The sequence below is a fragment of the Eschrichtius robustus genome, chromosome 6 (genome assembly GCF_028021215.1).
Source record: "Eschrichtius robustus isolate mEscRob2 chromosome 6, mEscRob2.pri, whole genome shotgun sequence".
NCBI classification, from domain to species: Eukaryota; Metazoa; Chordata; class Mammalia; order Artiodactyla; family Eschrichtiidae; genus Eschrichtius; species Eschrichtius robustus.
The window spans coordinates 143,633,184-143,660,384 of NC_090829.1; the positions used below are offsets into that span (position 1 = coordinate 143,633,184).

A 27,201-nucleotide genomic window follows, 5' to 3' on the forward strand; every position below is an offset into this window, starting at 1 on the left:
AATTAGGAATACAGCTGAGAAAAAGGACCTAAAAGGTTTATGTCACCCAATATATTTCACTTCAATCACGCTATATGACATCGTGCGGGAAAGAACTCCAAAATAAAAATGGAAGTAAAGACCCTTCACTAGTCCTTCAGAGTTCCCAGTCAGATTTCTTCCCCAACTCTGCAACCCAGTCTTGGCCCTGTAAGTATTCTTTAAGATGGCACGAGCCTGACAGAAAATATTACTTCTACTCTGGAACAGCCTCAATTTAAAAAGTAAACTCCGTCAGAGCTGACTATTCTCAGAACATCTATAAAGTTAACCCTACTTGCCCGCTTGTTCACAATACCTGGCTGAAGGTGTATTTCTCTAAGGACTCTCCCAGTGGACAGAGGTGAAAAATGCTGGAAACAAGATGGCAGCCAACCCCAAGGAATGCTGGGTAGATGCTCTATTTCATCCCCTCGAGGGGTGTGCCTTGGACCACACGGGCTCCGATACCCCACCCCCAACTACACTCTCCATCCCTTCTCTTGTTGGGATACTTTAAAAAGAACAACGAGGCTTTTCAGTAATAGTACACGACCAGAAGGTATTGTCACTACACCATGTGGTTTAATGTGAGCATTCCTTGGCTTAAAAATCCAAGAATGTGCTGTTCTCCTCCATGGACTCTATGCATTAAAAGACATATACAGGACACTTCCTTTAAAATGAAGGCACTTGGTCACACCTCCACCCAATGCCGCTGCTCTGTGTGTTCCAACTCGCAAACAAAACCCCAGCTTACCCGAGGGTCCTTTTACCTGGTCTTCACCAGGCGAAGTACCTGAGGGCTGACTCAGCCCAGAATTCCACATGCCTCTATCCAAACAAACAGGTGGCCCTCCCGGAGACACTGCTCCCATTCACACCTCAAAGGGCAGGGCCTCCAATGAGGAATTTCGCACCTGCCCTTGGAAAGACCTGGCATCAAAACAATTTCACAACCTGTTAGTATTTTAGCATAAATACCAGGCTAATGGGGTACCTGGAATTTCAAGTCATGCAAAGCCAAAAAAAGAGTCAACCAAATTTCCTATTTGCAACTACGACTTTGCGAGCTCTACCCTTGCAAAGTAAGGGGTCCACCAAGGTCTGGAAAGAGCACAGGAGTGCCCAGAAGCTCCCAGAGTATATTATAGTATATGAATGCATAACAGCCTTGGACAGAAAAAACCCATGTGCTCACAATATACAATTCATCCCAGTGACGGCTGTGGGGTTCCCCAACATACACTGTGGAATAAGATTCCGGGGGAAATTCCATGCAATTTCCCGAGGTCTGTTTGTTGCTATGGTTTTACAGAAGCAAGGGTTGGTTAGTGCCTTTCAGTTCCTTTTTTCCCGTTTTCACCGTCTCTTTCCTGGGGGTGGTGGGTGGGTGGGAGCTTAAGTGAAATGATAATAATAAAAATGTAAATAATAATAGTAACAGTGCTGTTTATGGTGTATTGCGGTTGGAGCTCGTTTCTGGAGGCCGACTCGGGTTCAGTTCCAGCCTCTGTTATTCAGCAGCTCTTAGTTCCCTTGCCCGAGTGCCCCAGCCTCTCTTGGCCTCAGTTTCCTCCTCCGTACAATGGGCACAATGCTTCCTTGGGCAGAGAAGAGCTGTGGGCACTAATGAGAACAGATTCGGCCCTTATTGCCCGACGGCATCAGAGCTACCACATGGCAGGGGCCCTGCAGGTGCTGCACAGGCCGGGGCCGGGGAAGGATTCATCCTTTACAGACACAAAGCCCGTGGCTCAGGGAGGGCCTCACACCGAGAAGGCCAGCGTCACTGCAGTCCCCCAGCAGCAAGTGACCCTTGCTTTGCCTGGCAAGCCTTCCACATATACATCCTGTTCAAAGGGACACTCACTATGCTTGCTAAGTAAATGTGTGGCCTTTGCAGCGCGTGCCTATCCCAGCACAACACTCCTAACCCTGATTCACGTTTGGAGAGCTCCCAGGCTGCCCTTGTAGACCTCACGCCTTCACAAAGCTTCCGAACCCACGCATTTGCCCTGGAGGGGTTAAGGCTGCACCCCAAGAAGGAAGAGCTAAACTAAGTTTGCTCCTTCTGGGTCAAACATTCTGGAGCAAACCTCTCCTAGGACATGAGGAAAGAGAACACAGCTGAAACTCGCTGCTCTTGTGTAAGAGCGCAATTACAGTCTGGGAGAGAGAAATGTACTGGGGGCGTGTTGAGACTGGAAGGGAGGACACAGAGAGCCCTGGAGAGAAGATGAAGGGCAATGCTCTCCTCCACAAAAAGTGCCCCACTCGGTACCGAGCCCTCACTGGGCCTGCCACCCGGCTAAGCTGAGCGTGTGTCTGCAGACCATGAGCCCTGGAGACCCAGGGGTGCTTCCAGTCGCCACCTGGAAAGATGCCCGTCCACAGAAGCACAGGCGTCCTGCCCTGCACGGGGAGAACTCCTTTAGAAAAATGCCCCTGCCCCAGCACAGCTTGCCTCTTGGAATAAATATCTGGTCTTTGTCCTCAGTTCCTGGCACACAGCTCCTAAAAGCCTTGGAATCTCCGGAGTGATAAGAATGTCTTTTGTATGCTAAGGAGATGACTGGTGGTTTCGGGCCCCTAGATAACATCAGGATGGGGACTGGGGGCCAGAAAGACCAAGGCGTGGTTAGAGGGTAGCAGCTTTGCCACCTGGACTTCAGGGGAGGGGATGGGAACTAGAGAGGGAACACTCACCCATGCCTGTGATTTAATCAGCCATGCCTCTGTAATGGAACCTCCAGAAAACCCCTAAACAATGGGGTTCGGAGAGCTTCTGGTCCTGGGAGGGCGGTACATGTGGAGAGCGTGGAAGCTCCCCACCCCTTCTCCCTTCCCTGTCCCAGGCATCTGCCATTTGGCCGTTCCTGAGCTGTGTCCTTTATTAGACACTGATAATAGTAAGTAAAGTGCTTTCCCGAGTTCTGTGAGCTGTCCTAGCAAATGCTCAAGCATTTGGAAGGGGTTGTGGGACCTGCCGCTTTATAGCCAGTTGGTGGGTACAGGTGGCCCAGACTTGGGGTTGGCGTCTGAAGTGAGGGGCAGTCTTGGGCTGAGCCCTTAACCTGTAGGGTCTGTGCTGTGTGGGTAGCCAGTGCCAGAATCGAGTTGAATTGTAGGACACCCTGTTGGTGTCCAGAGAACTGGAGGACTGCTTGTTGGGTGCAAGAAAAATCGCACATATTTGGTGTCAGAAGAGTCATGAGTAAACTGCTCAGAAGCCCCCAATTCAGCCACGGCTGCCGGGTGTGGAGCGTGCATCTACCACAGGTCCTGCAAGGTGACTCAGATGCTCTAAGCTATGCAAGACCCCACTCTCTGTGCAGCACGGGGGGCGGGGGGCTTGCTGATGAGCCAGGTACTTGCAAAGGTAGTTGCTCTGCCACATGGGGGTCTTCGGGGGCTGCAGGAGAAAGTCCGAGCACATGGCAACTGGAAGGCAGGGGAGACCCGGTTCTGTTCTGCGAGGGTCGTGCCGGGAGACTCAAGACCAAACCCAAGCTGGGAAGATGCTCACGAAGGGAGACCAGAACCCCATTCTCATCTACTTGATCGAAGACGTGACTAGACACCAGACCCCAGAGTCATCCCTTTCGTTACCTCAAATGTCATCCACACGCCCCCTGTCAGGACTGAGTGAGAGGGATGAGAAACACAGACCCTGACACTTTGGAGGGAGCGTGGAAAGGGGAGGGGGATGTCATTGAATCTCCCATCTGCATTCCTTGGACACCTTCTGAGTCCTCAGGCTCTGCTACGGTTCTTCCTTTCTCAAGAATTACACAGAGCAGAGAGAACACATGACGTTGCTGGCACAGGATTCAACCTAAGTTTGGAACCCATGGGGGTTGTTTAGATCCTAAAAGGAGGAAGACACCGTCATCAGCGTCCTGCCCAACAGGCAGCCCTAGAGCACGAGCTCCTGGGACAACGCCTGTCCTTCGTTTAACACAGGGGTCCCCAACCCCGGGGCCGGTCTGTGGCCTAACAGGAACCCACAGCAGGAGGTGAGCGGCGGGCGGGCGAGCGAAGCTTCATCTGCCGCCCCCCAGCACTCACATTACTGCCTGAACCCTCTCCCCTCCACTGCTTCCCACCCCCCACCCGTGGAAAAGTTGTCTTCCGCAAAATCGGTCCCTGGTCAAGAAAACACAGGAGTCAAGAACTACGAAGAAACTTGGAAAAGAAAACGAGATCATGTGCACTTTCCCAGTAGTTTACTGGGTAAAAAGCTTCCTAGAAGATAGTGTGGACAGCCGTCCATGGTCCTATCCGGGGGAAGCAGAGGGAGGAAGGCTGAGAGCAGAGAGGAAGAGGGCAAACCTAAAAAAAAAAGCTTATGCACTTCTATATATTGTTTTTAACTTTTTGACGGGTATGCACAATTTCTGTAATGGTATTAAAACAAACACAGTTTAACTGTCCACCTTCCAAAGGATGCTTTTCTGGCACTATATACCAAGATCTTTAAAAATGGTCTATTGCCATTTCCAATCTCTGCTCCCTCCCGGCACCTCCAGGCCAGCCGCTGAGATCTGTCCCTCTCTTAACGCTGACAGTGTCAGAAATCAGCAAACAGAAACTGTCCACCACAAAGGGACCTGGGGTCTATTTGTAATAATAGGGCACTCACTGCACAGGGGCACTTCCCAAGCAGGGGCCTGGGGTAGGTGAGGCCAGCAGCAATCTGTCCCTCAGTCCCCCAGCCTTTGAAACTTAGGCACTTGAGCATCTGCTCGCAAGGCCCCTTCCAGCTCTTACGGGCTGTGCCGGTGCCAGCATCCTGCCTTGTGGCCACCAGTTTCCTCCCAATATCTTCCAGAGACTTCTCCATGCTTGTTGCAGCGGTTATGGAGCTCTGTGACCCCCGTATCGGCCAAGGGTGGGGGAAGAGAGCTTCCCTGCGCTGCCCGGGCAGAGGAAGCTGGGCCAGCCCCTGGGCGACCAATTCTGGAATCTGTGGTGGAGCTGAAGCGTGCGTACCTACCACCTAGGAATGCCACGCCTGCCCTGGAGATACCCCCGTTCTTATGCCTGAGGACCCAGGAGACAGTCCCCGGCAGCTCTGCTTGCTGTATTTGAGAAAAAGAGAAAACTACCTAATTATCCATCAGTGGAAGGTGGAAAAAGCAGCCTTGGTCCACCCAGAATCCTGAACTGTAGTTCCAGCTAATGAACTAGAGTGACACAAATCAACCTGGATGAACCTCCAAACTGTCATGTTCCATAAGGAGAAAGCTTCTTGTGAAACTGTGCACACAGAACAATAAACGTCTGAAATGCACAAACAATGCTCTAGCTGAGCCAGGGAGGAGATACACAAGAGGTGGGGTTCCAGGGGGCTGGATGTGAGCTCCTTCTGGGCCCGGGGCCACCCAGGTGTCCCCTCCTTGCTGTCTGCTAAATGATATGCATTTAATTTGGTAATAAAATAGAGAGAGATACAAGGGTAAGTAAGCCTTGTACCTAAGAGTTTCTCAGCACTTCTACAGATGCTTTTTGTTAAAAAAAAAAAAAGAACTTACAATTATTTATGGTATTCGACCAGTCTAATAAGTAACTTCAGCATGTGAGCTGTTAGCAACTATAAAATAAACTCTACGTGATATCTAAATGACTCAAATCTATATATCGTGTTACGGAAATTACTCACATATTATTTATATAACTATATGTATAAATTTAGATATAATTCACCCATTTAAACTATACAATTAAATGGTTTTTAAATATATTTCACAGCGTTGTACAAACATCACCAGTCTAGAACATTTTCGTCACCCCCCGAAACCCTGTCCTGTTCACCGAAGCAGTCCCTGTTCACGTCCCTTCAAGCATTACCCGGCTCCAGCCCCTGGACACCACTCATCTACTTTCTGCCTCTACTGATTTATCTATTCTGAATATTTCATATAAATGGAATCTTATGTGTCCTTTCATGTCTGGCTTCTCTCACTTAGTGGAGTGTCTTCGAGGCTCATCCACGTGGGAGCACGTGTCAGAACTGCATTCCTTTAGGAGGCCGAATAATACTCCATCGTGTGGATATGCCATATTTTATTTATCTAGTCATCAAGGTGATGGATCAGATTTTATTTATTTTTTTGATGTAAGGTGTCTGGCATTTTCAATAATTCCAAGACAGAATAAATTCCCCCACCCCAGCTTTTTTTCTTTTTTAAGTTGAAGTCTAGCTGATTTACAATGCTGTGTCAATCTCTGCTGCACAGCAACGTGACTCAGTTATCCAACCCCGCTTTAAATTCGCTTCCGCGGTGAGGAAAGGCCCAAGGCAGGTGACGGCGCCCGGCTCACCTTCTCCTGGGCTGACTGGGCCACGCTGGACACTTGTCCCATGGCCAGCTCCAGGGGCTGCTGCAGCGGGTCCTCCTGGAAGCAGAGGAGTGGCGGGCCCTGGAACGGAAAAGCACGGTGAGGAGACGGGTGCAGTGCCAGGCGGGGTGGCTACTTTCTAGAGCCAATGACGTACTTGCCGCAAAGCTCGGCAGACCTCAGAAAATGTGGTCTGACTTCTTTTGGTTCAATCCATGCCTCTAAATAGCAGCAACGGGCAAATATCAGTAAGGAACGCAGGGACAAAACCAAAGATGTCGCAATAAAGTCGGCAAAGGACATTCTGAGAGCTCGTGTTTACAGTGTAAGGGGAGAAGCCCAGGCTCCTGGGGTGGACGGTGGGTCTGGAGATCAAGCCCAGCACCTGGCCAAGCACAGCAGGTTCAAGGGCTGTGCTGCCCTTCTTCTGGGAAAGCTCGCTCTCTGGTTTCAGAGAATTACCTCGCCCTGCTCCACGTGGGTGCTGGCACTCTACTCAGGGTGGCCCCCTTCTCCTCTCCCACTGCCCAAACGGCGCGTGAGTGGGAACCCGGGCGGGGGCACTGGGAAGCTGTGGCTGCTTCTCCCTGGAATTTGGGATTCCTTGGCTGGAAATGACCTTGGGCCGGGGCCATGCCCAAGGATCGGGTTCCTCCAGGGCTGCCAGGCTCCTGCCCTCCAGGGTCTCCTGGTTCAACCCCGTCCTCGGCTCTGTGCATCCCCATAAGCATCCAGAAAAGTCCTCTGTGGCTTGTCACCCTATGTCCTTTTGGTTCTTGCAATTAAAATCTCCAAGTGCAAGACGTGCAGGTAATGAATATGACCACAAGGCAACAAGATTGATGTCTCAGAAAAGAACAAATCAGGCTTGGATTGCCAACCAAGTCTTGGCCTTTTAAAAATAAGTTCTCTTGAGAAGCTGAACACTTATGCCTACAATACGACCCCGGAACGAAACTCTTCTTAAACTCTTTTCCAGACATGCTCCAGACAGTACATCATCGTCAAGTGAGCTCCGATTGACTGGTTAAAAAGAGATTCAGACCCACAACTTCCCTCCGTATCTCATCTATTTCCGAGACTCTCAGCTGCGATGTGCTGGTTCCAACTACAAGGCCAGATCAAGGGTAGGGAATTAAAATGGTACAAAAAGGCACGAAAGCTCTCCTGGAAAGTGCAGTGCAGAGGAACAAGAATGAAGTCATCACGGGGCTGTTTCTTAAGAATTCCCGGTGATCCAGAGTAAACCTACAAGGCACAGAACATTGTCATTGACATGCTTCTAACCTCACCCTGTCTTAGCAATACTGATCTCACCCCCTAAGAATCACCAGGGAAGAATTAAATCTACTTCTCAAGCGTGATGAAGTCATGCTTTGGGGGCTGCTCTGCTGACATTCTCCACGGCTAGAGCTTGTACGACCTGCCGACCAGGGGCTTGGGGATGACAGCACGCTGTGTGCCAAGCTGCGTGGCCGGAAGAACAGCACCCAGCACAGAGCCTAGCGCCGGGCAGGGAGCCGAGCCCTCGCGGGAGTCGTTACAGCTGCCGGGACTGCGCCAGCCTGAAGACGCCACGTTGCCTTAAGCAGCCCCGATGCCACCTCCTGCCCCTGCCCGTCAGGAGGTGCCATCTATGCCCTCTTATGTATGACAGCTTCTGAACGAAAACCCTGGAAATATTTTGCTAGGGAAGTTAATGTCAAGGGGCGGTCTCGCAAAGGAAATATACTATGAAGTTAAAATAAGGACCCAGAGGTTCCCCTTCCCTTTCTGCTTGATCCTTGAGTTTCAGGAAGCCTGGCGTGCATGCAGCATGGCCACAAAATCCCACATCTCTGCACCCTGTCCGTGGGCAGGCAGCCCCGTTCCGGACTCAACTCCACGCAGACTAGAGCAAGGTTTTACGTCCACAGGAAAAGCAACAGGCAGGAATTGCCAGGAAAACACTGAGAAAGAAAAACAAGAGACTAGCTCTCCTAGACATTAAGACGCACTCTAGAACCTCTGTAATTCAAAGTGTGAACACACAGACGACTAGTAGGGCTGGAACAGGATGTCCACAATAGACCCCAACACATGTGGAAACAGTATGTGACAAAGGTCGCATCCCAAATCACTGGCGAAAGATGGATTTTTGAAAAATCTGGATACGGGAGGAAACCCAGATAGAATGCAAACCTCACTCCACTACAAGTGAAGAACACAACCACGCGAAGGGGAAGGAAACAGATCTAACCTGAGAAACTGAAGAAAACAGTATCCTGGCTGCACATGAATGCTAGAATCTAGTCAGTAAATGTGTTTCTCATGGGGATACAGGTCAGCAATTCAGAAAGTAAGTTATGTGTAAACTAGAATTGACCAAATAAATATGTTACAGAGAGTAAGTCCCAGATACCTCACTCTTGGAGGAAGACGTTAGAGATAAGGAAAGGGGAAGATGAAAATGAACTCTGTGCCGTTGACCTGGAATCCAGGATATAGGGATAGTTGTGGTTTTGAAGATGCAGACAGAGAGATGTGTGCACATGAATGTCTCAGCATCCACATATACATTTCCTAGGTCTGTCCACTAAGAGGGTCTAGAAGCAATGAGACCCCAGCAGTAATGAGCACACCTGATGCCCAGATCTTGTTTTCTAAACACTTCTCCAGGAAAAGGAATCAGAGCTGCTTAGAAAAGTGGCTGAATCCAGGGCCAGAGAAGAGGAAAACAGAAGACGAGCTTAGAGCAAACATCTTGTGGAACCATCAAGCAAGGAAATGCTAAGAAAAGAAAAAAACTATGTGTGTGCGTGTATATATATATATCTCCGTGGAAGAACACAAAAGAGCTTCTAATGGCCAAAACAAGAACAGTTTAAGCAACAAAATAAATAGTGATGGTACTGAATTATAACCCATGGAATAAAATAAATACCCATGAGTCCACACTGATGTAAATAATCAATTAAATATATAGATGGAGAAGTGGCAGCTCTTTCTTGCAGTAGAATTCCAATGAATAAATGTAGAAGGAGAGAGGGAAACAGAAAATAATCATTAGGCAAACTCCACAGAAGTCAATGGCTGCAGACTAGATACACAGATGGATGGCAAAATCAGTGAGTGAAAGTATGAGGGGTGACAGGATTTGTACAATCTCAAAGTATCTCCCGAAGTTATGTGGTAACTATAGGGGGAAACGATAAGAGGAGACATAAGATGTAAGAAGAGAAACTGGCGGAAATCACCCTAACCAAGGAATGAAGGCCACTGCTTCTCCCCAGCAGTAAGCCACACTGACATCATGCACCCCGTGATGCAGTACACTGAAAGGGGCGCATCACTTCTGCGGTTTGTATAACTGCAGTCCAATTGTGTGAAAACACCAAATTGAGGGATATTTGGCAAAATAACAATCAATACTCCTCAGCGTTGTCAAGGTCACAAAGAAACAAGGGAAGACTGGGAAACTGTTACAGCCTGCAGGAGACAAACGCAAAGCAACAACTCAAGCCATGGAGGACCTGAAAGGGACCCTGGAACAATAAAAGAATACTGGTGGAAAGCCGGTGAAATTCAGGCTGTTGCAAAGTCACCACAGCCTCTGCTGTTGCAGGCTTGCCCCGCATTCCAATTATAACTACCGTACCCCTCCCTCCCCCCCAGCCTGAGTGAGCCAGAGTCCCCTAATCAGCCACTGCTTTAACCCTGTCCTGTCTGGGCGGGAACAGATGCCTGAGGGCAACCTACATGTAGAGGTGGAGCCAAATCCAAAACTGAACCCCGGGAGCTGTGCGAACAAAGAACAGAAGGGAAATTTCTCTGTGCAGCCTCAGGAGCAGCGGATTAAATCCCCACAAGCGACTCGAGGTACCCTGCATCTGTGGAATAGCTGAATAGACAACGAATCAACCCAAAATTGAGGCAGTGGACTTTTTGAGCAACTGTAGACTTGGGGTTTGCTGTCTGCGACTGACTTGTTTCTGATTTTTATGTTTATCTTATTATAGTTTTTAGCTCTTGTTATCATCGGCAGATTTGTTTACTGGTTTTGTTGCTGTCTTCTTTTTTTTAATTACTTTTTAATTTTTTTATTTTAATAATTTTTTCATTTTAATTATTTTATTTTATTTTATTATTATTTTTCTTTCTTTTTTTCTCCCTTTTGTTCTGAGCCGTGTGGCTGACAGGGTCTGGTGCTCCGGTCTGGTGTCAGGCCTGAGACTCTGAGGTGGGAGAGCCGAGTTCAGGACATTGGAACACCAGAGACCTCCCGGCCCCATGTAATATCAATTGGCGAGAGCTCTCCCAGAGATCCCCGTCTCAACACTAAGACACAGCTCCACCCCATGACCAGCAAGCTCCAGTGCTGGACGCCCTATGCCAAACAACTAGCAAGACAGGAACACAACCTCACCCATTAGCAGAGAGGCTGCCTAAAATCATACTAAGCTCACAGACACCCCAAAACACACCGCCAGACGCAGCCCTGCCCACCAGAAACACAAGATCCAGCCTCATCCACCAGAACACAGGCACCAGTCCCCTCCACCAGGAAGCCTACACAAGCCACTGAACCAACCTTACCCACCAATAAACAACGGGAACTACAAACCTGCAGCCTGTGAAAAGGAGACCCCAAACACAGTAAATTAAGCAAAATAAGAAGACAGAGAAATACACAGCAGATGAAGTAGCAAGGTAAAACTCCACAAGACCAAACAAATGAAGAGGAAACGGGCAGTCTACCTGAAAAATAATTCAGAGTAATGACAGTAAAGATAATCCAAAATCTTGGAAACAGATCGGAGAAAATACAAGAAACGTTTAACAAGGACCTTGAAGAACTAAAGAGCAAACAAACAATGATGAACAGCACAATAAATGAAATTAAAAATTCTCTGGAAGGAATCAATAGCAGAACAACTGATGCAGAAGAATGGATAAGTGACCTGGAAGATAAAATAGTGGAAATAACTACCCCAGAGCAGAATAAAGAAAAAAGAATGACAAGAATTGAGGACAGTCTCAGAGACCTCTGGGACAATATTAATCACACCAACATTTGAATTATAGGTGTCCCAGAAGAAGGAGAGAAAAAGAAAGTGTCTGAGAAAATATTTGAAGAGATTATAGTTGAAAACTTCCATAACATGGGAAAGGAAGTAGTCAATCCAGTCCAGGAAGCACAGGGAGTCCCATACAGGATAAATCCAAGGAGAAACACGCCAAGACACATACTAATGAAACTATCAAAAATTAAATACAAAGAAAAATATTAAAAGCAGCAGGGGAAAAGCAACAAATAACATACAAGGGAATCCCCATAAGGTTAACAGCTGATCTTTCAGCAGAAACTCTGCAAGCCAGAAGGGAGTGGCAGGACATATTTAAAATGATGAAAGGGAAGACTCTACAACGAAGATTTCTCTACCCAGCAAGAATCTCTTTCAGATTCGACAGAGAAATTAAAATCTTTACAGACAAGCAAAAGTTAAGAGAATTCAGCACCACCAAACCAGCTTTACAACAAATGCTAAAGGAACTTCTCTAGGCAGGAAACACAGGAGAAGGAAAAGATCTACAATAACAAACCCAAAACAATTAAGAAAATGGTAATAGGAACATACACATCGATAACTACCTTAAATGTAAATGGATTAAATGCTCGAACCAAAAGACATAGACTGGCTGAATGGATATAAAAACAAGACCTGGATATATGCTGTCTACAAGAGACCCTCTTCAGATCTAGGGACACATACAGACTGAAAGTGAGGGGATGGAAAAAGATATTCCATGCAAATGGAAATCAAAAGAAAGCTGGAGTAGCAATTCTCATATCAGACAAAATAGACTTTAAAATAAAGACTATTACAAGAGACAAAGAAGGACACTACATAATGATCAAGGGATCAATCCAAGAAGAAGATATAACAACTGTAAATATTTATGCACCCAACATAGGAGCACCTCAATACACAAGGCAACTGCTAACAGCCATAAAAGGGGAAATCGACAGTAACACAAACGTAGTAAGGGACTTTTAACACCCCACTTTCACCAATGGACAGATCATCGAAAATGAAAATAAATAAGGAAACACAAGTTTTAAATGATACATAAAAACAAGATGGACTTAATTGATATTTATGGGACATTCCATCCAAAAAACAACAGAATACATTTTCTTCTCAAGTGCTCATGGAACATTCTCCAGGATAGATCATATCTTGGGTCACAAATCAAGCCTTGGTAAATTTAAGAAAATTGAAATCATATCAAGTATCTTTTCTGACCACAATGCTATGAGACTAGATATCAATTACAGGAAAAAAAGTGTAAAAAATACAAACACATGGAGGATAAACAATATGTTACTAAATAACCAAGAGATCACTGAAGAAATCAAAGAGGAAATCAAAAAATACCTAGAAACAAATGACAATGAAAACACAGTGACCCAAAACCTATGGGATGCAGCAAAAGCAGTTCTAAGAGGGAAGTTTATAGCAATAAAATCCTACCTCAAGAAGCAAGAAACATCTCAAATAAACAACCTAACCTTACACCTAAAGCAATTAGAGAAAGAAGAACAAAAACCCCCCAAAGTTAGCAGAAGGAAAGAAATCATAAAGATCAGATCAGAAATAAATGAAAAAGAAATGAAGGAAACAATAGCAAAGATCAATAAAACTGAAAGCTGGTTCTTTGAGAAGATAAACAAAATTGATAAACCACTAGCCAGACTCATCAAGAAAAAAAGGGAGAAGACTCAAATCAACAGAATTAGAAATGAAAAAGGAGAAGCAACAACTGACACTGCAGAAATACAAAGGATCATGAGGGATTACTACAAGCAACTACATGCCAATAAAATGGACAGCCTAGAAGAAATGGACAAATTCTTAGAAAAGCACAGTCTTTCAAGACTGAACCAGGAAGAAATAGAAAATATAAACAGACCAATCACCAGCACTGAAATTGAGGCTGTGATTAAAAATCTTCCAACAAACAAAAGCCCAGGACCAGATGGCTTCACAAGTGAATTCTATCAAACACTTAGAGAAGAGCTAACACCTATCCTTCTCAAACTCTTCCAAAATAGAGCAGAGAGAGGAACACTCCCAAACTCATTCTACGAGGCCACCATCACCCTGATACAAAACCAGACATACATGTCACAAAGAAAGAAAACTACAGGCCAATATCACTGATGAACATAGATGCAAAAATCCTCAACAAAATACTAGCAAACAGAATCCAACAGCACATTAAAAGGATCAAACAACATGATCAAGTGGGGGTTATCCCAGGAATGCAAGGATTCTTCAATATACACAAATCAATCAATGTGATAAACCATATTAACAAACTGAAGGATAAAAACCATATGATAATCTCAATAGATGCAGAAAAAGCTTTTGACAAAATTCAACACCCATTTATGATTAAAAACTCTCCAGAAAGTAGGCATAGAGGGAACTTACCTCAACATAATATAGGCCATATATGAGAAACCCACAGCCAACATCATTCTCAATGGTAAAAAACAGAAACCATTTCCTCTAAAATCAGGAACAAGACAAGGATGCCCACTCTCACCACTATTCTTCAACACAGTTTTGGAAGTTTTAGCCACAGCAATCAGAGAAGAAAGAGAAATAACAGGAATCCAAATCGGAAAAGAAGAAGTAAAGCTGTCACTGTTTGCAGCTGACATGATACTATACACAGAGAATTCTAAAGATGCTACCAGAAAACTACTAGCGCTAATCAATGAATTTGGTAAAGTAGCAGGATACAAAATTAATACACAGAAATCTCTTGCATTCCTATACGCTAATGATGAAAAATATGAAGGAGAAATTAAGGAAACACTCCCATTTACCACTGCAAGAAAAAGAATAAAATACCTAGGAATAAACCTACCTAAGGAGACAAAAGATCTGTATGCAGAAAACTATAAGACACTGATGAAAGAAATTAAAGATGATACCAACAGATGGAGAGATATACCATGTTCTTGGATTGGAAGAATCAACATTGTGAAAATGACTATACTACCCAAAGCAATCTTTGGGTAGTATCAATGCAATCCTTATCAAACTACCAGTGGCATTTTTCACAGAACTAGAACAAAAAATTTCACAATTTGTATGGAAACACAAAAGACCCTGAATAGCCAAAGCAATCCTGAGAAAGAAAAACGGAGCTGGAGGAATCAGGCTCCCTGACTTCAGACTATATTACAAAGCTACAGTAATCAATACAGTATGGTACTAGCACAAAAACAGAAATATAGTTCAATGGAACAGGATAGAAAGCCCAGAGATAAAGCCACGCACATACGGTCACCTTATTTTTGATAAAGGAGGCAAGAATATACAATGGAGAAAAGACAGCCTCATCAGTAAGTGGTGCTGGGAAAACTGGACAGCTACATGTAAAAGAATGAAATTAGAACACTCCCTAACACCATACACAAAAATAAACTCAAAATGGACTAAAGACCTAAGCGTAAGGCCAGACACTACACACCTCTTAGAGGAAAACATAGGAAGAACACTCTTTGACATAAATCACAGCAAGATCCTTTTTGACCCAGCACCTAGAGAAATGGAAATAAAAACAAAAAAAAACAAATGGGACCTAATGAAACTTAAAAGCTTTTGAACAGCAAAGAAAACCATAAACAAGATGAAAAGACAATGCTCAGAATGGGAGAAAATATTTGCAAACGAAACAACTGACAAAGGATTAACCTCCAAAGTTTACAAGCAGCTCATGCAGCTCAATATCAAGAAAACAAACAACCCAATCCAAAAATGGGCAGAAGACCTAAACAGACATTTCTCCAAAGAAGACATACAGATTGCCAACAAACACATGAAACATCACTAGTCATTAGAGAAATGCAAATCAAAACTACAGTGAGGTATCACCTCACAACGTTCAGAATGGCCATCATCAAAAAATCTACAAACAATAAATGCTGGAGAGGGTGTGGAGAAAAGGGAACTCTCTTGCACTGTTGGTGGAAATGTAAATTGATACAGCTACTATGGAGAACAGTATGGAGGTGCCTTAAAAAACTAAAAACAGAACTACCATATGACCCAGCAATCCCACTATTGGGCATACACCCTGAGAAAACCATAATTCAAAGAGTCATGTACCACAATCTTCATTGCAGCACTATTTACAATGGCCAGGACACGGAAGCAACCTAAGTGTCCATCGACAGATGAATGGAGAAAGAAGATGTGGCACATATATACAATGGAATATTACTCAGCCATAAAAAGAAAGGAAATTGAGTTATTTGTAGTGAGGTGGATGGACCTAGAGTCTGTCAAACAGAGTGAAGTAAGTCAGAAAGAGAAAAACAAATACCATATGCTAACACATATATATGGAATCTTAAAAAAAAAAAAAAATGGTTCTGATGAACCTAGGGGCAGGACAGGAATAAAGACACAGACGTAGAGAATGGACTTGAGGACACGGGGAGGGGGAAGGGTAAGCTGGGACAAATGAGAGAGTAGCATTGACATATATACACTACTAAATGTAAAATACATAGCAATTGGGAAGCAGTTGCATTGCACAGGGAGATCAGCTCGGTGCTTTGTGACCACTTAGAGGGGTGGGATAGAGAGGGTGGGAGGCAGACGCTCAAGAGGGAGGAGATATAGGAATGTATGTATATATATATAGCTGATTCACTTTGTTATACAGCAGAAACTAACACAACATTGTAAAGCAATTATATTCCAACAAAGATGTTAAAAAAGAAAAAAAAGTAGGGTCTTCAGTTTCATTAAAAACTTTTGTTAATTTCTTGTACTGTTACAATGTTAATATCATTTTATTATAAAATATAGTAACATTGTGCCAATATTAATTTCTTATAGGTTACAATGATAATATCATTGTACTATGAAATATAGTAACATTATACCAATGTTAATTTCTCATATTTTTACAATGTTAGTATCATTATACTACATTATAGTAACATTGTACCAATGTTAATTTCTTGGTTCTGCTCTTGTGCTATGGTTATGTAAGGCTGGCTGAGGAAAGTATGGAAACGGAATTATTTTTGAAACTTCTCTCTAAATCTAAAAGCAGTAAAAAATTTAAAGTTTTTTTTTTTTTAAGGAAGATGTTACAAGAAAGCAGCCCATCTTTATTGACTCTACTGACTAAAGGCCTCGCACAGATCTCATCGCATCCGGAGTGGATGCTGTTTTCCAGACTGAACCCAAACTTATGCTCTTCCACAGATGAAGCACAGAGAGGTCAGGGCTTGCCCAAGGTCACACAGCCCCAGAGCTGCCTTCCAGCCTAAGCAGTGGTCACACAGCTCTTCCGAGTGGCTCAAGAGGTCCCTTCCCTCCTCAGCAACCCAGGAGGGGCTGACAGGAGTGGATGTTAGCTTTGGCTGCATTTTAGTTGACACTAACACTACACCCACTCTTCCTTCCCCTGAATTCCCGTCTTGCTGAGAGAATGGGTGACTGCAAAGAACAACCTGAACTGGCATCTATTCCTCGTTTCTATTGACAGTTTGCAAAGTCATCAGTGAGCCTCCTTTAATGTTGATTCTTTAGAAGTGAAAAACAAAGTACATTAAACAGCTTGTTTGGCCCAGGCTTGGCCAGCTCCCAAGCAGGGGAGGCCTGTGTCCAGACGGGGTGATGCACATCTCCACCGTTTTTCCCCCTCCAGCGACAAGTTTCTAACAGGGCCTGTTATTCATGCTCCAATCGCCACCTGGCCCAAGCCAGCCGTGCGCTGGGCACCGGGTGCGCTGTGCCTGGACGGACAGGGCTCTGGCCTCCCTCACAATCCCGGGAGCTGATGAGGGCACCAGTGACCACAAGGTCCTGCTGGGGTGAGGGTGGGGCAGCAGCCCCCAAAAAATGAGAAGGTCAGGCACCCCTGTGCTGAGACCTGAAATACTGACAGGAGTTAAATAAGCAGAAAGGTTAAATAATGTTAGAGACGCAAGAAATGCCTTAGCGGGAAGATCCCACACAGGAAAGAACGCTGAATGTTTGAGCAATGGAAAGGAGACCGGTTTGGGGGTCAGGTAGAGAGTGCCTTCCCATTCTTACCAGCTGACTTATACTGTGGCCTCCATGGGTGATAAAGGAGCTTGAATTTTTGTGAGGAGCGCTCGAAGGCTGCTCATTATAGAATAAGGAAACTCCCAAGTCTTGTCACTTTGTTTACTTTTCAAATTGCCACAGCTCCTATACAAGTCAGAGCTATTAATAACATGTTCTAAGTTCACAGGACATCTTTTTTTTTTTTTTTTTTTTCCCCACAAAGACCACAAATTGTCCTACAGTCTCGGTCATTTGCATTTAGAACATTCCTCTGAAAAAAATCCTGGGGCAAGAGACTAAAGAGACAAACAGCTCTGTTAACCCTCCCCACCCGGGGCCTGGGCCTGCTTGAGTGGCCCATTTCTGGACAAGTCCAGAACGTGGCCCTCACTCTCGGATTGCTGCTCTCCGCATGCGGTCCCAACAGCATCAGCCCTGGGAGGAAGGCGCTGTCCAGCCCACCGGTAGGGGGCACGGGACCATGGGCACACTGGCTTCCATAGCTGGTGACCTGCTGTGGAAACGGCAACCCTGGAGCCGCCAGGTGGGTGTCGAAGGTGTGGACCATTGCTGGGGTGACTGTCACCCCAAACCACTTTGTAAATGTTCATGTAAATGCAGGGGAACCAAAGGGAAAACCTCAGCTGTTGCCTTTAAATAATACAGCATTAGTTCCCAGTCTGGTGACTGAGCCAGTTCCGGGATCTTTCTGTTCTCTGGGACCGAACTGCCATCAGATCAGCTGGAATTAGGTGTTTGCAATGCCAGAGTGGAGAGACTTTGTTGGGTGAGGGGGACCTGACTGACTGACTGACTGGTGGCTGGCTTACGGACACTGTGTGTATCCAGCAGCTTCTCACTAGCGAGGAGCTAGCTTGGGGAACTTGTGAAAAATACAGTAAGCTCCCTGTGCCCCCAACAACTTCCTAAGTCTGAAGCGGGGGAGGGAGCAGGCATGTGTATTTTTCCAAAGCTCTCTAGGCGATTCGCCAGTGTTCCCCAAACACCTGGCATCGGCCCGACCAGCTGGCAGAGCAGCCACGGTTTCCTCACCTGTCTCTCCAATTCACCATCCTAATTATTCAGAGTGAGGGTTGCAATCCCAGGGGCCCTCTGACACAGGGAACCTGCAGTGCCACAGTCACTGGTCATCCGGGGCCAAAGGAGACTCCACAAGCTACTGACCCACCCTCGGCTCCTAGGAGATAGGAGCCCCTTTGCTAGGGATGATGCATTAAACAATCACACCCTTTAATCCTTTCTTGCTGGACCTCAACTAAAGGAAACATTTGGGTCTCAAAGTCAAGTTTGCTGTCCATAGGGGACCGTGACTGCAGATGTGGATGGCCCATGAAGAACCCCCAGCCCAGGGTCTAGGTCAACCCTGGCAAGTCTCTCTAGCCCATGGGCCTCAGTCTCCCCTTTTGGAGAAGGAAGAGGTGCTGCGAGAAGGGTTTAGGGTTCCTTGCAGTCCTAAAATACAAGCTGGCGTAAAACAGAATGGGAGGAGTCGCTCCATTCAGGAGAGAATCCCACCTTGCACGGAAGATGCTGGAGATGCCTGAGTTACTGCCAATCCCCCAGCGATAGGCAGAGAAGTGGTCTCCTCCCGGGCCAGGGCAGACAGATAACAGGACAGGGTGGGGGCAGAAGGGGGACGCTAAGCTGTGGCTCGCTGGGCTGAGTGCAGGCTTGGAGTGTCAACCCTAATCGGGGATTAGTGGAAATCGTGTTGGAGGGAGGGCAGAGGGAGACTCCGCAGGGCTGGCTGCCAGGTCAGGACAGCCGCTAACGAAACACCAGGGCCTGCTCACCCACGCTGTCATGAGTGTCACAGTCGGGATGGCCCAGGACAGGGGAGAGGTATGCCAAGGCCAGGGCAGGAGTTCCCCAGATCCTATCAGCCTGCAGAATGTTCCATCTGAATTCAAATCAAGCAACATTTCCAGGCACCAGGGAGAGCAAAGTGACACCACCAATTCCTTCCCCCCATAACACACACACACACACACACACACACACACCTGACACCACAGTCAGACCCAATCTACTGTCAGACCTCCCCCCCATAACACACACACACACACACACACACACACACACACACACACACACCTGACACCACAGTCAGACCCAACCTACTGTCAGAGAAGACTCAGGGCTGCCTTGAGCTTAAACCCAGTACATTATTGCCCCTTCCGGGCAGGAGTTCTGGAAAAACTGGTGTCTAAGACTCTGCAGTGCATGGCGAATAGCAGAGAACGGAAGGTGCAAAGGAGCCAAATCTCTCTCCCCGCCCCCTGAGCCAAGGGCCCTCTCTCCTCCCACACACAGATTCAAGTGAGTAGGGAGAAAGGTTTGCCTCCGAAACCTTCAGGTATTTTCTTCAGTTCTCAGCCTTACCCGACCAGCTGCAGACAAATTCCAGAGCAGGGATATTCTCCTTTCTCTCTCAGTGCTCCAGGCACGAGGGTAATCTGGAAGCATTCTATCGAAGGCAATCATAGTTTCTAAGCCAATCAGGAAATGTCAGGGAACACGGCAGAATGGTTTAAGCAGGACTGTCCCAGCCTTACAGGAGGGAGGCTCGTGCCTCTGCAGGACCCTCTCAGGAGTCCCAGGGGAGTGACCAGGACCCTACAGATCATGCACCCAACACCAACACGCATGTTACAGCTCACGAAAGGCTGAGAAGCAGAATCAGTGGCCCACGTCATGCCCCCTGTCTCATCCAGCTGGGAGAAGACTTTCACCCGCTCACAACTCCAGCCTGCAGTGTACTCAGCCCTGGAACCCAGGCCCAGGACACCAGGTCAACCAGAGGTCAATGACAGCAGCTTCGTGGGGAAACAAATCTGTGTTTGCTCACATAGGTGCGGTCACACGGCTTCAGGGGCTCCCACAAGAGGTGGGGTGGTTCCCCTGAAGAGCTGCCCAGTTCTGGCGGCCGGGGCACGGACTCCAGGCACCGAGGCAGACGGCAGTCAAATGACCTTGAAGGCTTTTTTCATCCAAAAGTTACGGTTATTGTTTTTTTCCCCCCCAGGGTTCAGAACGCGGTCTTTGGTTGGATTTATGCTCATTCACACTCAAAAGCTATTTTGTTTTTTAAATCCGTGGCTATGTGAGTAAGTCAAGGCCATGCGCAAAGACCAGACAGAGGGCCCACCGTGGAATATTTTGAAGGTTGATGATCCAGACACACAGCATTCACTATTTCCAAAGCAAAGCGCCACAGGCTTCTCCACTGAGTTCCCAAGCAGGTGGAGGAATGTGGTACACCTGGGAGCCATCAGGACAGGCGAAGACTGGCAGGTACCCCAAACCCCCCAGGCCCCCATTCCTCCTATGGAACACCTAGAAATAGCAGACGCCAGGAGCTTGTCATTAAACCAAGATGTCTTAGAAGCAAAAATAAAAGTCACCCAGCCATCAACCAGACAATGAACATAACCACAGGAGCAAGAGGCAGCCGGGTTCAGTCATAAGCCCCTGAGCTGTGAGGCAGGAGATAGGTGGGTTCAAACCCCAGCTCTGCCACCCACAGGCTGTGTGACCTTGGGCGGATTACTTAACCTTTCCAGACCTCAGTTTCCCCACCTGTAAAAGGTTGACAACGCCTTTGTCGCAGGAGTTGTGAGGATTCAGAGATGCCAGAGGTACCTGAAGCCCCCAATACATGTCTGGCGAGTGGCTAGCCCTCAACGGTCACTAATTTTAAGCGCCAAGGAATGCAAACCTTTTGGAAATAACATGCTGGGCGGAATTCAGCTCTGTACGTGGAAGCATATTTGGTTCACAGTTATTCAGGTGCAAAAGCAGTTCAGTGTCCAACTGCATACGGGAATCCACATGGGATGCCAGGAAGGGCAAGGGATGCCAGGAAGAGCCTGAAGGGGAAGGGGCACCCCGAAAAGTCTCTCCAACAGCCAGTTTGTCCCTCCAGTGGAGCCTAGGGCCTGGCACACCTCATGTCTGGTTAATAAAATCTAATCATTTTGCCTTGATTCCCCATCAAAGGTCCTCCAGTCTTCAGGGGTCTTTCTCCTAACTTTCAAGGATGCTCTGCCCCTTGAATCAGTCGAGGGCTGTGGCGAGGCTCCAGGGAAGAAGAGCTCTGCTCTGAACCCGCACCCCGAGATCACCGCGCCCGACCCCGCAGCACGACCGGCCCTCACGGAAACTCACCGCTTTCCGTTTGGCCTCCTCGTTCAGGGCGGTCACCCAGGCGGCCTGCCACTGGTTCCTCCAGCTGCTCAGCGCCAGGATCCAGGCGAGCAGCGCATCCGACTCGGGGCGCTGGCCCTCGCCGGGCTCCGCCGCCCGCCTCGGGGAGCGGGGTCGCGCCCTCGCCAGCGCCCACTGCGCCAGGTACAGGCCCACAGTGCCCAAGGCCACGACGAAGAGCGCCACCAAGCCCAGCCACTGGACCTCACCGAGCCACGAGTCCAGGCGGGACATGGTGATGGCGCATACCCGGCGCGCCTCGCCCCAACTTCCCAGGCAGCCCCTGGCCGGGCGCACAGCCCGCGGGCGGCGAGCTCACGACATCAGCTCGCGGCCGGCCGGGGCTCGCGGGGGGCGGGGAGGGGGCGCGGCGGGCGGATCCGGGCGGCTGGCGGCGCGGGCCCCGGGCGCCGGGAGGCCGGCGGGCGGGGTGAGCGGGAGGAGAAGCCCGGCCGGCTCACGACGGCCACGGCCCGGGACTGCGCCTCTAACCCCGCACCCCTGGCAAATGGGGACGCGGTGTCCCGCGTTCCCGACTCGGGCGTCTGGTAGCTCCCGGGGCTGTGGCGGGCGCGTTTCCTCCAGCACGCCGCCCCAGACGTCCCGCCCGCGGCCCAGCGGCGGCCGGAGGAGGGGCGGGGCCGCGGGGCGGGGGAGGGGGCGCGGCCTGCGGGGCGGGGCCGGGGCGGGGCCTGGGCCTCCCCTGCGCCCGGGTCGTCCCCGCCGCTCCCCGCTCCCCGCGGCCCGCCCCGCCCCGCCCCGCCCGCCCCTTGAAAGGCCCGGCGCCCAGCTCCCCTGCCGGCCCCGCCCCCGCTGCGGCCTCGGCCCCGGCCGGCCGTGTGCGCGCGCCGCCCGCCCCCTCCGGCGCCTTCGCCCGGACCGTGGAGGCGCGGTGGACGCGTGTGCGCCCGGCGCTGCATCCTCCTGCGCGGACCTGTCTCCGGCGTGGAGACGCGAAAGCGCGGGACTTTCCAATTAGTCAGCCCAACCCCAGGGCTACAGTGGGGCGGGCTGGCGGGGCTTCCGTGAGCGTGTGTGCACGCGTGTGTGTGCATGTGTGTGCGCGCGCCTGTGCGTGTGAAAGGGTGATTTCTAGGATCGCCATCTGCCCACCAGCAAAAGGCAGTTGTCTGGTTTTAACATACTTGGAAAGTCCCTAGAAATCCACCACTAGCACCCTAAAGTCTGGAACCTCGCTTTAAGAGCTGCCATGATCACTGCTGGGAGGGTCTCCGGAAAATGCCCGTTAAGAAGTTTGTGTGCGCGCATGTGTGTGGCGCGCTCCCTGTGCCCCTCACCTTGCAGTCAGCCCCCATCATTAGGCAATGCCTCAAAACACTAGCCTGAGATTCTCCAAGGCCTAATGCAGGGCCTGAATCATAAAATAGTGATTTGCTTGTAGTTCTGCGGCGGTATGAAGGGGATTTGACCTTGAACTGGGTTGGCTAGACCTGAGCACTTAGCTTTCTCTTACCTAGCCAGGGTCTGCCTGTCTGGTTGGTAACATCGGTGAGGATTCTGGCCCCGACACTGCAGCAGAAGCTCCTCAGGGGTTCCTCCCCAGCCCCTCCCTGCCGCGGCACTGGGTAAAGAAAAGCCTTCCAACCTGGCTCAGAGGGGCGATTGCTAAGAAGACAGACTAGTTTGGCCGATGGAGGTTAGGATCTGGATCTGGTTCAGAGGCTGATGGCATTTATTGACACCTATTTCGCGAAAACCCTGAGAGCAGTAGAACAAAGAGAACCACAGATGCTGTGACGAATCTGCCCTAGTTACCAAGTATTAAAGAGGAGGGTGAGGTGCCAGGCTGGAAAGGGGGAGGTTGGATGTCATGGCGTTTGAAGAAGTGTGTGTGTGCAAAGTCCCTGAGGCCTGCATGTAGCTCAGTACCCTAAGTCCTAGAGTGTGGGCCCTCACAAGAGAGGGTATTTCTTGGCTTAGAGACTGGAGGCCAGGAGATGAAGGTGGGTGAGGGTTTGTTTGTTTGTTTTTAAATTTATTTTATTGAAGCATTGTTGATTTACAATGTTGTGTTAATTTCTGCTGTACAACAGGGTGATTCTGTTATACATATATACATCCTTTTTCATATTCTTTCCCATTACGGTTTATCCCAGAAGACTGAATATAGTTCCCTGTGCTCTACAGCAGGACCTTGTTGTTTATAGGGTGGGTGAGTCTGACGCTGTGGGAGCAGTGGGAGGGTGAAGGAGTGTACACCCGAGGGCCCGATTTTCTTTGAGAAGGAGGAAGGAATTGGGAGGTAGGAGGACTGACAACCCCAGTGGGGAACAGGACCAGAAGCCGGCAGGGAGGGGAATTCATCAGGCTGCCCAGGTGAGCTGGGGCCGGGGAGAACCAGCCCTTACTAGGCAGGTCCGATATTAGAAAGTGGAAATAGAATGATCCTATCAACTTCCTGCGAGTTATCGATCCTTTAAACTGTAAGTCACCCTTCAGCCCCCAGGCTGTAAAGGATTGGGAGGAGTTGCTCTCCTTTTCTCAGAAATCTCTTCTTATTTGGAAGAAACATCTTATTATTTTCTGACCTGTAGCCAGATCTATGCAGTTGAATAATCCAAGTCATGCTGGCCCCGTTGCCAGAATAACCTGGATAACTGGATACCCAGGGCTCCTCGTCTCCCTGTTCGACGGTGAGTATAGGTGTGCGCATGTGCACTGGCTGTGTGGCAGGTAGGAGACAGCCGTCCCCATCCCGTGTGACTGGTGGAACCAGTCTCATTCCTCTGCAGCCGTGTCTCCGAGGCACGCTCACCCCACTGGCACATTTAGGGGCTTTGTCACACACTGTAAACTAACAACCACCCCGGGTTTAGAATTTGTCACACTGCTGTAAGTTTTTTCAAAGGGAAGGTAAACATATAAATATTGAACTACTTCCGTGTAGAAGCAAAGTGAGGGGAAATGGGGAGCATCATGGGCTTACAGGAAAATGCAGTTGGCCAAAACGTGCAATAGGAAGGAACTAAAACACCTTGTAAACCTACGGAAAAGAACAAACTCCCTTTATTTCTGCTCCGGTGCCCGACCCCATTCATCCACTGCCTGGAGTGGATACTGGACAGCTCAGTCTCCAGGAAGAGTAGCATTTCACCACCGTCACCCATGGTGACAATCCCTGCTCCTAGTATGTTGCCCTCTCCTCCACCCCGTGTCCCTTCAACCCAAGGAGCCAGACTGCAGCTCTGCCCAGGAAGGACACTCGTCACCCACCAGACCTTCCAATGGATCGGGGTCCATCACACTCTACACCAGCGGTTTGCTGCTTTTAACTGCTCCTCACAGGAAACTACCATGCTCTGAATCCTCCAAGCGCTCGCACTGAGCTTCTGTGAGCAGGTGGGGCTGGGGTCTAGGGGTCTGGGTGCAGGGGAGGGGCCCACGGGTGCTGGCCGTTGTTCCCAAGCCAGTCACTCATACTGTGGCCCAAGGGAAACCGTCTCCACATCAACCTACTGGATCCCCCAGAGGCAGCCACCTGCCTGGAATTCTCTGGAAGGCATGACTCTGAACCTGGGACCAGGTGGGTCCCATTACTGCATGAGGAGACAGCAGAAACTATGTTTCCAAATTCCTCTTCGGAATGTTCCACAGTAACTGGTTGTGAGCCTGCACACAGGAAGCAGGAGTAAAGGCTCCTTGTTCCCTTTGGTGGTTCATCTCCGCGTCTTCCGTGGAAGCTTTTTTTTTTTTTAACCTTCTTCTTTTTTGTTATTATTATTATTTTTTATTGGAGTATAGTTGCTTTACAATGTTGTGTTAGTTTCTGCTGTACAGCAAAGTGAGTCAGCTATACATACACATATATCCCCTCTTTTTTGGATTTCCTTCCCATTTAGGTCACCACAGAGCACTGAGTAGAGTTCCCCGTGCTATGCAGTAGGTTCTCATTAGTTATCTATTCTATACATAGCATCAATCCCCATCTCCCAGTTCCTCCCACCCACCCCCTTCCCCCTTGGTGTCCATACGTGTGTTCTCTACATCTGTGTCTCTATTTCTGCTTTGCAAACAGGTTCATCTGTACCATTTTTCTAGATTCCACATATAGGCATTTAAGATACAATATTTGTTTTTCTCTTTCTGACTTACTTCACTCTGTATGACAGTCTCTAGGTCTATCTACGTCTCTGCAAATGGCACAATTCCTTTCCTTTTCATGGCTGAGTAATAGTCTGTGGAAGTATTTTTTAAAAATTTTTATTTATTTATTTATTTATTTATTTATTTATTTATTTATTTATGGCTGTGTTGGGTCCTCGTTTCTGTGCGAGGGCTTTCTCTAGTTGCGGCAAGCGGGGGCCACTCTTCATCGCGGTGCGTGGGCCACTCGCTGTCGCGGCCTCTCTTGTTGCGGAGCACAGGCTCCAGACGCGCAGGCTCAGTAGTTGTGGCTCGCGGGCCTAGTTGCTCCGCGGCATGTGGGATCTTCCCAGACCAGGGTACGAACCCGTGTCGCCTGCATTGGCAGGCAGTTTCTCAATCACTGCGCCACCAGGGAAGCCCTGGAAGTATTTTAATGTTTCCCTCTACCAAGCCCAGGAGGTTCTATGATGATGTTACTTTTTTTTTAATTAATAAATATGTCTAGTGTCATATATGTTTCATAACTACAAAGTTACTAGAAAATATCCATCCTCATTGAACCAGATATTCCTATGGGCTTTTAAAAATACTTAACAAAAAATTGGGATAGATACTTACTTACCAAAAACGTCATTGAGTTTCCATTTCCAATCTTACATTTCTAGAAGCGGAAAAGGGCAGGTCTAGTTTGTCTCTGACTTGGTGGGGATGCTTCTCCCTCACGCTGCAGCCATTTGCATGATGGTGAGGAGGATGATTGCTTGAACTATCGACTTGTGGCCGCACTGCCCCAATGGACTGATGGACCGGAGCCTGGGCCCCAGTGGGGCTGTGATGGGAAACCTGGGAAGACAAACGTGCAGCTTCCTCTGGCAGCGCTTGATGGAAGACATTCCGAGAATTCCTTCTTAGCAAAACGCTTTTAAGATTTGGCTCTGCGCCCACGCCCTCAGCAGTGGGGTCCGTGGGGACATTTGACCCAATCTCCTAGGCTGCCTTGACAGGACTTAGTCATTTCCACAGTCGGAGGCTCGGGGGCTGGGGGCCATTTCCTGTTGTGCCTGGGGGTCGAGGTCGGGGAAGGGGGGAGGACGGGGCAGGGGTCGGGGGAATGCAGGGGGCCTGCTCCAGGCATTAGAGGCCTTGGATCCTCCTGCTGGTAATTTTCATGGTTTTGTGATGCCTTCCCTGGGAGAAAGGAAGCACCTCTGCATAACTGTCTTAAACCCAAATCAGAGCATCAGGAGGGCTGTGAGAAAGTTTCTGAGTCTGAAGATCAGACCGCACGCAAGTCGCCCCGGCTGCGTGAGATGGAGATACGGTCTGTCCTGCATGCCCCCTCCGTGAGGTCATAACTGCACCTGGGGGTGGGTCCCCATACAGGCACCTGGTGTGG

At 48.4% G+C, this 27,201-nt stretch overlaps 1 protein-coding gene across 1 annotated transcript in view; it reads right to left on the minus strand.

The window, feature by feature from the left end:
- Positions 1 to 22,314, minus strand: part of C2CD2 (C2 calcium dependent domain containing 2) — a 57,734-nt gene extending 35,420 nt beyond the window's left edge. Inside the window, exons 1-2 of the mRNA XM_068547119.1 lie at positions 21,660 to 22,314; positions 6,346 to 6,444 (exon numbers count right to left, since the gene is read on the minus strand). Of these exons, the coding sequence (XP_068403220.1) occupies positions 6,346 to 6,444; positions 21,660 to 21,932 (372 nt within the window). The 5' untranslated portion in view covers positions 21,933 to 22,314. The remainder of the gene's footprint in view (positions 1 to 6,345; positions 6,445 to 21,659) is intronic.
- Positions 22,315 to 27,201: the final 4,887 nt, after the last annotated feature.